The sequence below is a fragment of the Macrobrachium nipponense genome, chromosome 1, assembly GCF_015104395.2.
Source record: "Macrobrachium nipponense isolate FS-2020 chromosome 1, ASM1510439v2, whole genome shotgun sequence".
NCBI classification, from domain to species: Eukaryota; Metazoa; Arthropoda; class Malacostraca; order Decapoda; family Palaemonidae; genus Macrobrachium; species Macrobrachium nipponense.
In genome coordinates this window covers 144396015-144413931 of record NC_087200.1, presented here as the reverse complement: position 1 = coordinate 144413931, position 17917 = coordinate 144396015, and the positions used below count along the sequence as shown (strand labels likewise).

The 17917-nt window shown below is 37.7% G+C and overlaps 1 protein-coding gene across 1 annotated transcript in view; it reads right to left on the bottom strand.

Moving 5' to 3' along the window:
• The window catches only part of LOC135219708 (protein argonaute-2-like), a 117674-nt gene that overhangs the window by 59095 nt on the left and 40662 nt on the right, over positions 1-17917 (bottom strand). Inside the window, exons 9-10 of the mRNA XM_064256695.1 lie at positions 8753-8861; positions 8385-8618 (exon numbers count right to left, since the gene is read on the bottom strand). Of these exons, the coding sequence (XP_064112765.1) occupies positions 8385-8618; positions 8753-8861 (343 nt within the window). The remainder of the gene's footprint in view (positions 1-8384; positions 8619-8752; positions 8862-17917) is intronic.

Here is a 17917-nt window from a genome sequence, read left to right as displayed (position 1 = left end):
ATGACGCCTCTCGCTTCGCAGGGGAGAGAGGACGAGACTTCTTGATTGGAAGCGCAACGTCCTTCCTACGAGGCGCTAACACTCCCACCAAAGAGGCCAGTTGCTCTTGTACTGGCAAGATAACCTTCCCTTGAAGCTTTTCCCACGTCATCTTCAATCGGGGGAGAAGAGTAGGAAAAGGAAGCAGTCTATAGGAAGCCTGTTCGTCTTCTCACAACTCTTTCCAATAAATGTTAAACATGTTAACAGTTATTATCGTCGATCGAGAAGGATCTCTTTGTTAACGCGAATAGGAGCGAAAAAAGAGATTCTCGATGCTCTATGCGATATGAGAGTGTCGTGGAAATGGCCTAATGATTAAATGGGTAACGAAATCAGGAACGAATCTTGCCGTTACGAGCTTGGTGTCCGAGAGTCTAACGGACTCCTAGTGGGTTAATACTCGAAAAAAAAATAAACGAGAAAATCTTGGATGGTGCTTCTTGGCTCACTGCGCCAGGCTGGCGCTTCTGGCGCAAATTTTGCGCCAGGCTGGCGCTTCTGGAGCATTGCGCCAGGTTGGTACTTCTGGCGCGTTGCGCCAGACTGGCGCTTTCTTCTAATTCTTTTTATGTTATGTGCCAGAACACCTGTGCCTTTATGGTACCCGACATCCTTTCACATGTTAATTCCGTTCTTAGTAGGAAAACTTAATAATTACGTTAGTATAGTCCATTCAGGGAAACAAGTTCTGCCCCAAAGGAGAATGTTTCCCATCCGACTCATCCATCTTTCTTCTGAGGCAGGTACTCTAAGAAAGCTATGCTTTCGTAAGCCTGAGAGCATTACATAATATAATGTTTCTGCTGCGATAGAATCCTTTAATAATGTTTACCTACGGTAAACAGCATTGAAAGGTTGTACTATCTCTCTTATTGAAAGCTTCTTAGCAAAAGGCATACAATATTTATTTATGTTAGCTTAACTATCCCCTCAATCCGAGGTTAAGACCGCGATTGTAGGGGGAGAGATACGGAAAGTTATTCCATCCCACAGGAGAGAGAGATTCGCCCGACCGCTCATGACTGACACCAACATGGTACTGACAGTAACTGGCGTAGGCGTACTGCGTTGGTCTCAGGCTCTCAGCGAAAGCTAGTCCCGCTTACTCTTCCAGAGTTGCCAGCTACTCCAATTAATAAAGGAATTTAATAAAATATTATCGAACTTCAGGAAGTTCTTATTAAAGCATATTTAAGCGAAACAAGACTTCGATAAATCTAGAAGCTAAGTAGGTGTAGTCTTAACAATCCCTTTAAGCGTAGTCTTCCTAGGAAAGGACGTAGAAGGATACTTGTAATTGAGTGCACAGAAAAGAAGTAACTACGGTATGTGTGTATGATTTGACCGTATCGTATTCTCATACAGCAGAACTCTACTACCTTCTACTATCTTCGTTCTTTTCGTTAATAGAACGATAGAAAGAGTATAATATATATCCTAAAGGAACGAAGTTAATCAAGGAACTCTTTAAATCTTCGTGATTTCTTCATAAATCGCGGAAGAGACAGAATTCCTGTTCATCCACTAGGGTTTACGGAAGGAAGTAGATATTTTCTATCCGCCATCATACCCAAACATCGATGAGATCTTATTAAGAAAATCTCCCAAAGCTCTGCCTCCTCCAAACGAGGGAAGAGCATGGATGAAGGAGAGAGTCCGCATGAGAGGAAAAACTGCCTAAAACAAAGGAGTCTTCTGAATAATAAAAAGGGGCTTCTCTTAGTATCAGAATCCTTCTGACAAAAGCAACGGCCGCCTGTGCGACATCTTGCACATTTGCCAGGGGAAAGTTGTTCAAGTTAAAAATTCAAAGAGGAGTCTCGCGACTGACCTCTCTCTCTAATGAAGATTTTGAAATCTTCTGACGCCTGGCGTCTGGATCCTTGTGCCTAGCGCCTGGCGTCTGGATAGTTCCGCGCGCCTGGAATGTTCCGCACGCTAGAAAGGAGACTCGCTCCTGGAACGTTCCGCTTGCGTGGAAGTCCCGTGCGCCCTAATAGGTCCGAGCGCCTCTAGTCTTGTTATACGAGCCTCTTGCCAGAAAACGTTCAATGGAAGCATCCTTCTGATTGCCATTCTACTATAAGGCTCCTTAGTTAAGCCGTCTGTTTTCTCTTTTGAAGGCGCCTTGCGCCAAGAAAAAGTTCTGGAACGCGGATCGCACTCAGTTGCTGGAAAGCGGCTCGCGTTTATCTGTATGAAGGAGGCTCGGGCTAGTCTGTTGGAACGCGGCTCGAGCTAGTCTGTTGGAACGCGGCTCGCTGCTGGCTGTTGGAACGTGGCTCGCGCTAGCTTGCTGGCTGGCTCTCAGCCTCTCGCTCAGTGAGTCAGTGTTCTCTTATTCAGAGAACGAGCCAGATCGTCCGAACTTCTAACATGTACATTCTTCGTCTTTTCGGATGTAAGATGAAGAAACGGAAGAACAGACGCACTTTTTAAAGGCTGCCTTTGCAATGGCTATCCCTGGGGCATCTGGGACGTTTTACAGATCCTGCCGAGGGAACGCCCGATCGGTGGGGATTCCTCCATAACCTCCGTAAGGCTTTCGACTTTCTTCTCCTCTGGGCTTGTGAGTTTGGAAGAGGTCTAGGCCTGAGAGCGAGACAGAGCCGATCGAACGCACCCTCTACTAATTAGGACGCCTTTCCAATGGCGAACTTGGCAGTTCTGGGACGTTCTACAGATCCTGCCGAGGGGACGCCTGATCGGTGTTGGGGATTCTCCATAACCTCCGTAAGGCTTTCGACTTTCCTTCTCCTCTGGGTATGTGAGCTTGGAAGAGGTCTAGGCCTGGGAGCGAAACAGAGCCGAACAGAACGCACCCTCCACTGCACTAACAGTAAAATCACTTCTTACCTTTCAAAAGCTCGTATTTTGAGCTACATTCCTTTGTCTTCAAATTGCAATATGAATTTGAAGATTCTGTGAAGTAAGAAGGAGATGAGGATACCACACTACTAGTAATGTTAATGCTTCTAACTGCTCGTTAGTACGAGAGCTATATAAACTTCTAAGGAAGCGTAACTATTCTTTCCTTACATCGTCAAGAAGGAAGTTAGCTCAATCAATTCTAACATTTACTACACGTTATTATGAATAAATATTAAAATTTTCCTTCTTGCAAACTATGTGATTGTCTACCGAAAAGTTCGGTAGTTACACGTAAACAATTCTTCGAAATTTTCGAAGCCAAAGTTATCCAAACAAATTAATATGCGTATGCCGAACCAAAGATCCAGTACTTCCCTGCAAAAGATAGCCCAGAAGATCGATGGCGATGAAATCCAAAAATCAAGTCAGGAGGAACTGCAAAAACGTTGTTTACATTCCAAGCGACAGAAAAATATGATAGAAAACAGGAAATGGTTTCCTAATCCTGCCAACCCAAGGCAGGACGGTAGATCACCTGACCTACCTGCAGCGTGTGCCGCGAAATTTGAATTTCTGTCGGGGACGACGGAGTCTTAGCTATGTATATATCTGACAGGTAAGTTGATTGTATGAAAACAAAATTTCATATATAATTGTATTCAAATCGCGCTGTGCGCAAAACAGTTAAAGGTAACATGTTATATTTTTTTCGTTGTAATGTACACTAAATTGCGATCATTTTGGTATGTACCACATTGTAAAACGATAAAAGCAACACAGAGAAAATATTATCACAAAATAATGCATGAATTAGTAACGCGCAGACGTAAACAAATATTTATTTCAAAAATTCACCATAAATCTAAATATTGTCCTAGAGACTTCCAATTTCTTTCAAAATGAAGACAAATGATTGAATATTACTATACTGTAAGAGTATTAGCTTACAATTGCAGTTTTTGACCATATCTGACGAGTTAAAGTTGACCGAATGTTGAATTTTTATAGATATATTTTTTATATGCAATTATTTCGGAAATAAGGAAAACTATAACCTTCAAATATTTTTAGTTTTATTCTACATGAAATTGCGTACATTTTCATATATAAAACTCTATGAAATGCCTAATATGAAACGGAGCAAATATTCCGAGAATGGTACGTACGCATTTCGGAGATTTGTGGCGGAGAATCCGCGCGCCGAGGTCAGGAAAGATTTTTTTTTAAATTCACCATAAATCTAAATATTGTGCCACAGACTTCAAATTTGTTTCAAGATGAAGATAAATAACTGAATATTACTAGACTGTAAGAGTTTTAGCTTACAATTGCGTTTTTCGACCATTTCGGTAGAGTCAAAGTTGACCGAACATGGTTTTTTTTCTATTTATCGTGATTTATATGCAAATATTTCAAAAATGAGAAAAGCTACAACCTTCAATTATTTTCTGTTGTATTCTACATAAAATTGCGCACATTTTCATATATAAAACTTTATGTAACGGCTAATTTAAAATGGTGCAAACATTACCACAATCGCACGTATGATTTTTTCGGGAGAGTTACCGCGCGGACGTAAAGAAAATGTTATTTTTTTCATAAATTCACCATAAATCGAAATATTGTGCTAGACTTCCAATTTATTGCAAAATGAAGATAAATGCTTGAATAATACTAGAATAAAAGCGTTTTAGCTTACAATTGCGTTTTTTTACCATTTCGGTAGAGTCAAAGTTGACCGAAGGTTGAAATTTTGGCAATTATCGTTATTTATATGAAAATATCTCAAAACTGATAAAAGCTACAACCATGGGTTGTTTTTAGTTGTATTGTGCATGAAATTGCGCACATTTCCATATATAAAACTTTATATAACGGCTAATTTTAAAATGGTGCAAACATTACCACAATCGCATGTATGATTTTTTTCCGGAAGAGTTACCTCGCGGACGTAAGGAAAAAGTTTTTTCATAAATTCACCATAAATCAAAATATTGTGCTAGAGACTTCCAATTAGTTGCAAAATTAAGGGAAATGATTGAATATTACTAAAATATAAGATTTTTAACTTACAATTGCGTTTTTTGACCATTTCGGTAGAGTCAAAGTTGACCGAAGGTTGAAATTTTGGCACTTATCGTTATTTGTATGAAAATATCTCAAAACTGATAAAAGCTACAATCATGAGTATTTTATTGTTGTATTCTACATAAAAATGCGCACATTTTCATATATAATACTTCATGTAACGGCTAATTTACAATGGTACAAAAATTATGTCAAAGTGACGAAATAATTTCAGAGATGTGTCACCGATACTTTTTAGTGCGGCAAGAAAGAAATTTGCGCTTGCGTGCCTGCGTAACGATTGTAAACAAAACAACACCTTGATCCGTGAACTCCCAGCATCCCCCAAGGCGCGTGATTCAAAAGTTTTAGGCTGGTAGGCCTATAAGTATTTTTCCGCGAATTTAAAAAAAAACTTTTGTAAGTCGACGTAAAATACGTCCAGTCGGCACACGGGAGACAAAAAATGTCGACGTAAAATACGTCCAGTCGGCGTAAGAGGGTTAAAATGATTTTATCTCAATTTTATTTACGGTTGTTTGATGGCATACGTTAACTGGGTTTTATCCTTGTTGCCAATGCACGATAAGTCATTAGCAGCTTGAACAGTTTTCTCAGCTTCAGTTATAATTATGTTTAAATTCAACTGTATAATTCCTGATTGATCTTTGATCTATAGCAAATAAAGTTATTACATTAAGATGTCTCGGTTCTATTCTACATAACGTCATTTATAACAACTACGGTAATAGTGTACTATAGTACAACGATTAAAATACAAGCCCAACGGATGTTATCTTATTCGGTTGTACTTAGAAATAAAAAAGAAAGTTGTTTCTTGTTCGGTTGTTCATGGCTGTACACGTTTACGCGAGTATAACGTTAAAACCATACTTTCATCATTCTCTTTTGATGTTTTTGAACTTATGTAACTAGAAGATGGGATAAAGTTAGGCTATTGTAATTTGGTCTCTCATAAAATCGGATTATCGAAAGAAAAATGAATAACTTGAACACTACAGCTACCTGTACACTGTATAAATCCTTATTATATCTTTACATACTCTTAGACAGCCAAAGGACTAAAGCTAGGCTTTTTTTGCTTTACAGTATTTATAATACTATAATGTACTGTACAGTACTACTGTACAGAAAATTCTACAGTACTATACTGCATAAATATAATTTTACTTATTGCACCATTGCGGGTTTATGGCGCCGTTTACTGTTCTAGGGCGCTGTTAACTGGTCTAGAATTTTGAAAGAAGGTGTGCCACCCATATTAACATTTATTGTTTTGCTCTACCATTCCCAGATTTTTAGGGCTATTTTAAGAATGATCTCCCTTCAAGTAACCTATAAGTGTCTCAACATGTGATGCAGTGGTTTGGTTAAACTGCTTTGTAATGGAGGAAAAAAAAAAAAAAAAAATATATATATAGATATATTTATATATATATTATATATATATACACACACACACAAAATTCTTGAATGTCTGCCATTCAGCCTTCAAGAAGCCAGACGCCAAAAATTCTCAAGAAATTTTTCTTACATTACAGTTATTTTTCATAATTATTAATGACTGATATGGCACCTATTCTACTAGGCACTCTTCTGCAGAAAACCCAAAATGAAGCACTGCTGGTACCATCTACATCCTACTAGATGTTGTAACACGAGACCCCATATCACGGAGACCCAGGGAGTAGGAAAAACCATGGTAGATGGTACTGGGTAGCGGGAAGCCAAGCAGTGGGACAATATGCCATCCATGGTTGGTACTCCTGAGACACCTAGCGAAGCCCAAACACTCGCCATTTTCTACGCATCAGAGGCTGGAAAGGGGGAAAATGATGGCGATGGCGGTGCCAACCCCCCACCTTCCCCAAAAAGGAAAGATGAGGCAAAATTAGACCAAGAAAAACCTCCCAAAACCCCTCCAGCTACTTCCCTCAATGAACTGTTGGAAGAACAGGAAGGGGTATGGGAAAAATCGAGTACTTCACCTTCCTCTTGTGCTGACCCTTCCAGGAGAACCTCTTACACTGATCCACCAACCAAGAACGATATTATGAACTAAGATTAGTGATATTACATAAATTTGCTCTGCACCTACCGCACACTGAATGAGGATCCACATTCATGGAGGCTAGGAGGCATGAACAAGGGAAACCTCCTACACCAGGAACAGCCCCTGAGGTTTCCTGGATTTAGAGGTAGTGCTAGCAGAAGGGTTAAGGGATTCCATGATAACTCTTTGTCACAAGCACACCAAACCCTCACAAACAGAATGAAAACAAGGGCAAACAAATCAGCTTTAGGGAGGAGAGAAAGAACTAGACATCCTCACTCAAAGGCAGTAAGAAGAAAACCGAGATGTCATGAGGGCCAGCTTGGGTCAGTGGCTGTTCTACCTAACTTGTGACAGATGACAGGTGCAACCAATTCCTTGCATATTAAACTCTAGAAATTTTTACCAATTTCAAGATGACACCATTAGATTTATCCTAATGTTAAGACCCTCAGTTTGTTTAGTGTATGAACAAATATATTTTGATGGCATAGTCACTGTTCGTCCTCAAGGGAGTTACTTTCATGATGTCTAGAGGGGCTCCCTAAGATAGACTAACTAACTTCAAAAGAATTTTCTTCTAGTTGGTCTTGGCCATGAGATGATGGAAAAGTCCCTGCTATTCCACTTCAGAGGAGTGATATCTACAAAGAAGTCGTTCAAAACAACTCTAATAACAATTAAGGTGCCTGGACTAGTTGAAATTGCCGGTTATATAAGAAAAGCAATAGTTTACCATTATCAAAAGGATAAGATTTGTATGTAAAGAGTACTCATCTACAATTCTAGATTAACTTGGCACTGTGCTACTAGAAAGAGGGTAAGAGGAAGATAATATGACTACTGGTCCTGAGAAAATCCTACAATATTTATCATAGAAAAATATGGAGATTGAATGTAGGAGCAGTAGACAAACTTTAAAAATGAGAAGAAAATGTTTATCAGAACTATGTAAAAAAAAAAAAATTAAATAAAAAATAAAAGAAACGAGCATGTGGTGGATGTTTGCTTGCTTTTTTTTTGGCCATAAAAGGATGTTGTGGCAGGGATTTTGTGTGGCCAACAAATATCAATACTGTACATTAAGTATAAATAAAAATATATCTACTGAATTATACCTTATATCTTCTTTTCAAAATAACTGGTGCTTTCTCTTTACTTGATTTTTCCTCTTATTACATTAACTCATAGATAGATAGTCTGAAGTCTCCAACTTCAATATGATTAGAAAATCAGTGTTGCTTTATAAACACTTAGAGAGAGAGAGAGAGAGAGAGAGAGAGAGAGAGAGAGAGAGAGAGAGAGAGAGAGAGAGAGAGAAAACACTTACTTCCATCATTGCAGTACTTATTGTTAGCCCAAATTCTTGCATATAAGGGTCATTATTAAAATCTGCTTTGCGAACCAAATTATTGATTTCACGCTCTCTGTCCGGAGCAGATCTGGCTGTGGCTTTGATCATGGTAGATGTTTGCATGTCAGTCAATTTCTTTATACACCGTTGGCCAGGGACAATATTACACACCTCTAATGGAAGGTATGTGTGTTTGTGTTCTTGGCCCACCTACATGAGAAAAAATGTTATCATTATTCCAAAGCAAATACTCTATCATTATCATTCACCTCAGGCATGAACAGTATACATTACAATACCACTTATGACAACCATCAGTGAACTGGGAAAATTTTGGCACCTACCTGAAGGCAAGGCAGATGAGGAAACCGTAGTTTCATTTTGTACTTGTCAAGGAAGTACTTAGCTACCGTACACTCTACAGTTTGACCATTTTCAAGCTGTAAGGGGAACCTAAGGAAGAGAAATATAAATTCTTAAACAGTTTACCTTAATAACCAAAAACCTCTGTTTACCTTAAAAACAAGCAAAATCCTCTAAGCTTGCACAAATCAGATTTATTCTTAAAAAACCAATTTTCTCATTGTATCATTCTTAAGCTAATGATGACAAAAAGTATGATTACTGGGATATTTGCCTTCTAGTCAACCTTCAATCAAACATTATTTGCATTTGTTTTTTAAAAACCCATTAATCATTATAAATAAAATTATTCAAAGCTGAAAAGATCCAGATATACCAACAAGGAGATTTGTTTAAAAAAAAAAAAAAAAAAAAAAAAAAAAAAAAAAAAAAAAAAACTGGATGTGCAATGGACCACCAGACACCATTAAGCTACAAGGGAACTCTTCTCAATTCCTCTCGGAGTCTTTATGGTGTCTGGACAAGATGTAAGAGCAGTGCTTTGGATTTTTCTGCTTCATCGCAGATACATTATTATTTTCTATTACTCACTCCTTTTTGTTCACCTTTCTTCACTGTTTAGCAATTCATTTATTTTTATCTGACACATCACATCTTATTACTCTATTCCCATTCTCCTGTTTTGGGGATTTTCAGCAAATTTCTGTAATCCTCTTTAATATGTAATGATAAATCAAGGTTTTTTGCAGAAAGTAATGGGCAGAACAGCATAGGCTCTTAACTTTTCCCTAATTCTGTTTCAATATGGCTTGTTAGCTCAGTAGTAGTAACAGATGTCTTCTGTTTTCTATTCTGCCTCAGCTGTAATTTCTTTTCATGTATCTGTTGGCTTAAGGGGGCCGGCCAGAACCCCAATATATGGTGGTATAGGGCGAAAAATGCAGTCATGAAAAAATTCATGGAGCTTCATATGCCAATTGAGAATACGTACACAAAATATTTCAACAAAATTCCTCTTACTTTTGTAGTTACAGGGTAATTAGTAAACATAACTCAATAAGCCTAAAACATTCATCCGTACAAGAAAATGCAATATTTCTTCTGTTATCGTAAATTTTGATAATTATTGTCAAAGAAATTGTGAGAAATGGCATCTGTAGAGATTCGGTGAGTCGCAGAGGGAAGTATCAAGTTCAACCATGATCAGTAGGAGCACAGACTTCAAGTAAACTACACGTTCGAGTTTCACCTCTGACATTCGCTTGCTTTTTACATATGTTTATCTATGTTTTGGCAAGAATTTCATCATGCCTATGAGGAAAAGACAAGGAAAACATCTCGCTAACAAAGATGAAGAATATTCGCTCTAATATGATTACAGAATATCATAATATATGCGATATTAGCGTAGTTAGTGAAGAGAGAGAGCGAGGGTTGCGTAGTAAGTAAACGCGCCCGTCTTGCCTGAAGCACACGTCACAATGTGCCCATGGCTACGATCTTTGAGCAAAGGGATCTTAATTTATGATAAATAACATAGTTTTGGTTTATCAATACCCAAAAAGGAATATGAAATTCATAATAATCATGATTTATTAACATTGTCTTTGTAAAAAGAGAGTAAAACTTCAAATTTCACCTCTTGACATTTTCTTGCATTTACGTTTGTTTATTTTTGTTTCGGCAAGAATTTCATCATGCCAAAACGGAAAATACTAGGAAAACATCTAGGTAACATACAGAAGAAGAAAATTCGCTGTAATAAGCCGAGTTAGTGAAGGAGAGAGAGAGTTGCGTAGGAAAGAGTGCCCCGTCTTGCCTGACGCAGTGCCCCAAGCTACGATATATAAGCAATGGGATCATCAATTATGATTATGATGAATAAAATAGTTTTGGTTTATTAATACAAAAAAAAGAAATATACATTCATAATAATCATTATTTATTAACATTGTCATTATAAAAATACGAAGAAAAACTTTGACCGCTCGTATCTCAAAACTATAGTTATTGACCTTCAAAATCTATCTTCTCACTTAGTTTTAAAGCTACAACATTGGAATTTGGTATATAACTCAGAAAGACGTTATAGAACAATCAAATGAAGCCCTTTTTTCCAATTTTTGTTTCATCTTTTTTTTTTTATAAATTTTGTTTTCCTAATTTATAGGGTTTATTTTTTAACCATAATGAAAAATTCATATCTAGCAAAAAAATGACTTTTATCAGTAGCTTTTATCAGTTTTGAAATATTTTTGTATAAAGAACAAAGAACAATAAGTACCAAAATTTCAACCTTCGGTCAACTTTGACTCTACCGAAATGGTCAAAAAAAGCAATTGTAAGCTAAAACTCTTATATTCTAGTAATATTCAATCATTTACATTCATTTTGCAACAAATTGGACGTCTCTAGCACAATATTTTGATTTATGGTGAATTTATGAAAAAAAAAAATTTTTTCCTTACGTCCGCGAGGTAACTCTTCCGATAAATTTTTTTTTGCAATTGTTGTAATGTTGTCACCATTTTAAATTTGCCGTTACATAAAGTTTTATATATGGAAATGTGCGCAATTTCATGCACAATACAACTAAAAACAACCCATGGTTGTAGCTTTTATCAGTTTTGAAATATTTTCATATAAATAATGATAAATGCCAAAATTTCAACCTTCGGTCAACTTTGACTACCGAAATAGTCGAAAAACGCAATTGTAAGCTAAAACTCTTATATTCTAGTAATATTCAATCATTTACCTTCATTTTGCAACAAATTGGAAGTCTCTAGCACAATATTTCGATTTATGGTGAATTTATGAAAAAAACAAATATTTTCCTTACGTCCGGGCAGTAACTCTTAAAAAAAAAATGATTGATGGTTGTAGCTTTTATTTTCGAAATATTTGCATATAAATCACGATAAATAGAAAAAAAATATGTTTGGTCAACTTTGACTCTACCGAAATAGTCGAAAAACGCAATTGTAAGCTAAAACTCTTACAGTCTTGTAATATTCAGTCATTTATCTTCATTTTGAAACAAATTTGAAGTCTCTAGCACAATATTCAGATTTATGGTGAATTTTTAAAAAAAACTTTCCTTCTCTCCGCGTGCGGATTCTCCGCCGCAAATCTCCGAAATGCGTACGTCGCATTATAGTTATATTTGCTCCACTTCATATTAGGCGTTTCATAGAGCTTTATATATGAAAATGTGCGCAATTTCACGTGAAATACAAAAGAAAAAAATAATTAAAGGTTGTAGCTTTTCTCATTTTTGAAATAATTGCATATAAAAAAATATATAAAAAAATTCGACATTCGGTCAACTTTAACTCGTCCAAAATGGTCAAAAACTGCAATTATAAGCTAAAACTCTTACAGTATAGTAATATTCAATCATTTATCTTCATTTTGAAACAAATTGGAAGTCTCTAGAACAGTATTTAGATTTATGGTGAATTTTTGAAAAAAACATTTTTTTACATCCGAGCGTTACGAATTCATGCATCATTTTATGATAATATTTTCTCTGTGTTGCTTTGATCGTTTTTCAATGTGTTGTATACCAAAATGATCATAATTTAGTGTACAATACAACGAAAAAATATTGAATCATTAGCTTTAACCCGCTTTGCTCAGCGCGATTTGAATACAATTATATATGAAATTTTGTTTTCGCGCTATCATATATCACATTATTTATATATGATAATGATATTTTTTTCATTTCTGATGGCTGCATACTAAACTTCAGGAGAGAGAGAGAAAAAAAAAAAAAAAAGAGCCAAAAATTAACTCTTAATCTTGAAAACTAAGCTCGCTGTGATTTATTGAAATTATTTTTTCCGCTTTGGCGCTCACTCCGAGACCACCTCGGCATACGGGAGACAATTTTTATTATAGCCCTTCGGCGTAAGAGGGTTAACAACCAACTTATTCCTCAAAAATTACCAGGAATTCAAATAACTTGAAATCAGTAACCAATTACGTCCCGTGCTAATTGATTCGAGTGGCCTGTGCTCCAGTCCAGCAAGCAAGCTGGAGGCTAGTAGCTAAGATGTGAAACGTTCACAAGTGCGTGACATCAGAAAAATACCTCTGTACGCCAAGGCCACGCAAGCCTTTTCTCCCAAAGCTCCTTTGGCCAAACATTAACATCACTCTCTCCTTACTACTTTTCAACCTCCACACTTCCAGTTTCTGCAAAGGAAAGTGATGAGTCTCACACTCGCATTAAACAAAACAAAAAATGTGTTGGTATAATTGCAAATGTTTGGCCTAAAAGAATGTCTTAACATTTACAAATAACTTTAAGGTAACTACGTCTATTTACCGGGGACTTGCGAATATAATAGCCTATGGCTGGTAAACAAAATCCCAAAGGCAAGGTATAACCTAAAGGAATGATGCAACCTTCAAGAATTGCTTTAAAGGTAACTATCAACCAACCTCTTGCATGTAGGCCAATCCAGGTTATTAAATAATAAATGCAAAGGTTTTGAGATACTACAATGGAATAACATTCAAGAATGATCTTAAGGTAATTATTTACCACTGTCTCGCTAATAGCCTATGGCTAGTAAACAAAATATAAAAATTAAAGTTTAGCCTAAAGGTTGAAGTAAAATCAACATTACTTAAGACAATTATTAACCCTTTATCGCCGAACCGGTATTTCCGAAAGTGTCTCCCGTATGCCGGCAGCATTCGAGAGTGAGCGCCGAAGCGGAAAAAGTTTTTCAAAAAATCACAGCACGCTTAACTTTCAAGATTAAAAGTTCAATTTTAGCTCATTTTTTGTCATTGCCTGAAGTTTAGTATGCAACCATCAGATATTAAAAAAAAAATCATTATCATATATAAATATTGGTATATATATATATATGACAGCGCAAAATTTTTTTTTTATTATAATTGAATACAAATTGCGCTTTGAGCAAAACGGTTAAAAGCTAATGAGTTAATTATTTTTTCGTTGTATTGTACACTAAATTGCAATGATTTTGGGATATAACAAATTGTAAAATGATCAAAGCAACACAAGAGAAAATGTAAAATGATCAAAGCAACATAGAAAATATTATCACAATATGATGCATGAATTCGTAACGCGCCGACGTAAAAAAAAAAAAGTTGTTTTGAAAAATTCACCATAAATCGAAATATTGTCCTAGAGACTTCCTGTTTGTTGCAAAATGAAGGTAATTGATTGAATATTACTAGGCCATAAGTGTTGTAGCTTACAATTGTAGTTTTCGACCAATTCGTTGAGTTAAAGTTGACCGAAGGTCGAATTTTTTTGTATTCATCATTATTTATATGAAAATACTTCAAAACTGATAAAAGCTACAACCATGGGTTGTTTTTTGTTGCATTCTACATGAAATTGCGCACATTTTCATTTATAAAACATTATGTAACAGCTAATATAAAAAGGTGCGAACATTACGACAATCGGTTGAAAAAATTATATTGTTATGATACAATAAAGTTTGTTCATACTTACCTGGCAGATATATATATAGCTGTATTTTCTGAAGTTCGACAGAATTTCAAAAACTTCCGGCACACGCAGTGGTCGGCCAGGTGGTTAGTGCCCATTCCCGCCGCTGGGAGGCGGGTATCAGGAACCATTCCATTTTCTATTCATCTAATGTTTAATCTTTTTAAATCTTCTTTCCCACCTGTCCCCCTGAGGGGAGGTGGCTGGTGGGTGGTACGTTGATTGATTACGTATATCATGCCAGGATAAGTAATCGAACAGACTTTCATTGTTGTCATAACAATAAAAAGTCATCATTTTTGTTCATCGAACTTACCTGTCATGATAATATGTATATATAGCTGAATCCCACCGTTGGAGGTGGGAAGGGACAGAATAGAAAGATTTTGGGAAACAAATGCATGCAGATGATTTACATCTTGGTTCCACCTGTTAGCATAGCTGACTTCGTGATTACGGTCACCCAAGTCTGCTTCTGCTTTACTAGAGTTGCCAGCGAGGTAGAGACCTATATAGCTGGTGCACAACAGATGATCTGTCAACGGGGGCGTGACCACAATGTGACTAGACCATATTGACCATACCATGATGGCTAAGAAGTAAAATAAATAAATATATATATATATATATATATACATATATGTACACATACATACATACATACATACATATATATATATATATATATATATATATATATATATATATATATATATATATATACATATATATACATATATATACTATATGTACATATATGTACACATACATACATACATACATACATACTATATATATACATACATATATACATACATTATATATATAGATATATATATATATATATAGATATATATATATATATATATATATATATATATTATATCTCACCACCTGACCAACCTAGCCAAAGTTAAGGTGTTTTAACTAAGGCTTAAGAGTTAAGAAGTCGCCATTGTCGGCGACTCAACAACTAAATTAAGAGCTCTCCCTAACCATTTTCTACAGGATAGGATGAGTGGTACTTCTTGCCCCCAAGATTGTGTCTGCAGACACGTATGGCCCTAGCGAGCACCAGATCTCATGTGCCATCTTCACATCCCGCAGGGTGTGTGAAGTGAACACAGAGTTGCTTCGCTAAAACGTGGTACTCAGGATGTTGCTGAGTGCCATGCTCTGTTGAAATGCTTCCGAGGCCGCGCCCTCACCTCGTGAGCATTCAGATAAAAAGATTTCAAATCTTTGTGCAAACACAATGAAGAAGCCTTTTTGAAAGAACTCCTCAACACTAAAGCCAGGATGTTCTTCGATATGGGCAAGTCTGGTCTTTTTCGGAACACTGCAGATTGCCCGAAGGACTTCGACTTTCTTGAGTTTTATGTAGATAAAACTTGAGAGACCCGACAGGGCACAAGACTCTCTCTGGCTCCTGCCCAATAACTTGTGCCATCCTTGATTCCAAGCTCCTGGCCTAAGGACAAGACGGGTTTCCATTCTTAGGCCACAACGGAAGGCTTAGAGAACACACCGCATTGTGTTCTCTAAAGCCAAAACTTCTGACGATGGCTTAAAACCTCACTAACCCTCTTTGTCGTATCTAGGGTGGTTAGAAGATAGGCCTTTCTGATCACGTGCAAGAAGTTAACAGGTAGGAGAGGTTCGAATGCTTAGACATCAAGAACTTCTGACTACGTCTAAGCTCCATATTGAAAGCTTCGATCTGGACATGCACAGTCAGTCCGTCTGTACTAAAGTCAGGTGACCGACCAGTTGACCAGTCAGACGAATCAAGGACAGCAAGGCTGTACCCTGAAGACCATAAGGCACTATTCTTCGCTGAAGGATGAGTGTCTGGACTGCCTGGGCGATTCAAGCTAAGCAAACCTTGGGGGGTGTATCAACGCAACCCAACGTCGTCAGCGAATCAACTCATGAGCAACTCCTGACTCGAGCTTCTGGTTCCAGGAGAAAGGAGCGCGGAGCAAAATGGCCATTCAGTCCCGAAGGACGAATGCCTGACAGTCCAACCTGGTCTCATGTTACACGATCAACGGGGGAGTATAAACGCAACCGACTTCGTCAACAAGAAACTCAGGGCTACTATATGTCGCCTGATCTCGCACGAGTGTCTGACTCCGAGAAAACAGGCGAGACAAAAAGTAGAAGGTGAGCGAGTTTCGAGATTCCACAGAACTCAAAGATCGTGAAGGGCTTTGTTGTTTGACCGAAGCAAATCTCTGAGCCCAAAGGCCATCAACAACATATTTGCGTATTCTTTAATAGTTGTGACTGCCAGCATCTCGATAGTCTGAACGTAGTCAGACTCAGAGCGAGACTCAGAGCGGAGAGGTTATAGGTACCTTTCATGTTAAGAGTAGACCGACTCTCTCGGAAAAGGTCCTTGGAAAGTGAACTAGGAAGGACGTGACCTCTGTGAATCCAGGATCTTGAAGGCCAACATGGGGCGATCAGCGTCAGTGTCGCTCCCTGTGACGTCATAATTCATCTTAATACATTTCCTAAGCGTTTGAAAAAAGGGGAAAAGAGACTAAACATCCATCCCCGTTCAATACCATAGGATGGCGTGTAATGCTACCGCTCCCGGATCGAGAATAAGGGAGCAGAGAAGAAGAAGCCTCTTCGTCCTCAACATAGCGAAGAGATGAATGAAAGGACGTCCCTAAAGTCTCCACAACTCTCAACATACTTCTAAACCAAGATTCCACTCGAAAGTCAGTAGTTGCTGCCGTCGATCGAGAAGATTCGTACGGACTTTTGCAATCCTGTAACGAACCTCTAGAGGATCATTACGTTCTATGCCTGTTGTCATAATAGGCTCTTTCTCGCAAACTCGAACAGAGACCGAGAGAAGACACTTCTTAAGATATGAGAGAGCTGTGGAATATCTGAGTTGATCTGGACCACTGGTTCCAAAAACTCGTTTCGAGGACTGGAGGGACGACCGAATTGCTTCCACTTCTTTCAGATAATGTTCCAGGACATCTGAAACCCTCTCCAGATTTCCGGAACCTTCTCTCTATCACCTCAGGTGATACTTGACGCACTGAGAGATGTTCAGAATCATTCCTAGATCTTGGATAAAATTTCAGTTTCCCGGTAGGAAAAAACTGTAGAGGTCTGAATTGCAGTCTATTCAGGGAAACAAACTTCTTCAGGAAGGAAATGGTCCCCAGCAGGCTCATCCATTCCCTCACCGAGCATGCTTACTTCCCTAATAAGGCTGCGCTTTGCCTAAGCAGGAGAGCATATAATAGTGCAATGTTGCGGTAGACTCGTAGTCCTATACCGTGCGGTAACGAGCACCAAAAGAAGTAAGATATATCTCTGTTGAACATAGGCAAAGCGAATGCAATGTTTATTCATTCATGTAAGAAATCCCCTCAATCTTAGGCTAAAGTCCGTGATTGTAGGGCAGAGATACAGTTAGTCAGTCAATCCCGCAGGAGAGAGACGTAACCGCCAGCACAGAGATACGGTTAGTCAGTCAATCCCGCATGAGAGAGAGACGTAACCTACCGCGCATGACAGCGAACGAGCTAATACTGGCTTGGTTGGACTGGAGGACAGTGACAGCAGCTTACGTTTGTCGTCTCTTACTGTTATGCATGGGTTGCCAGCT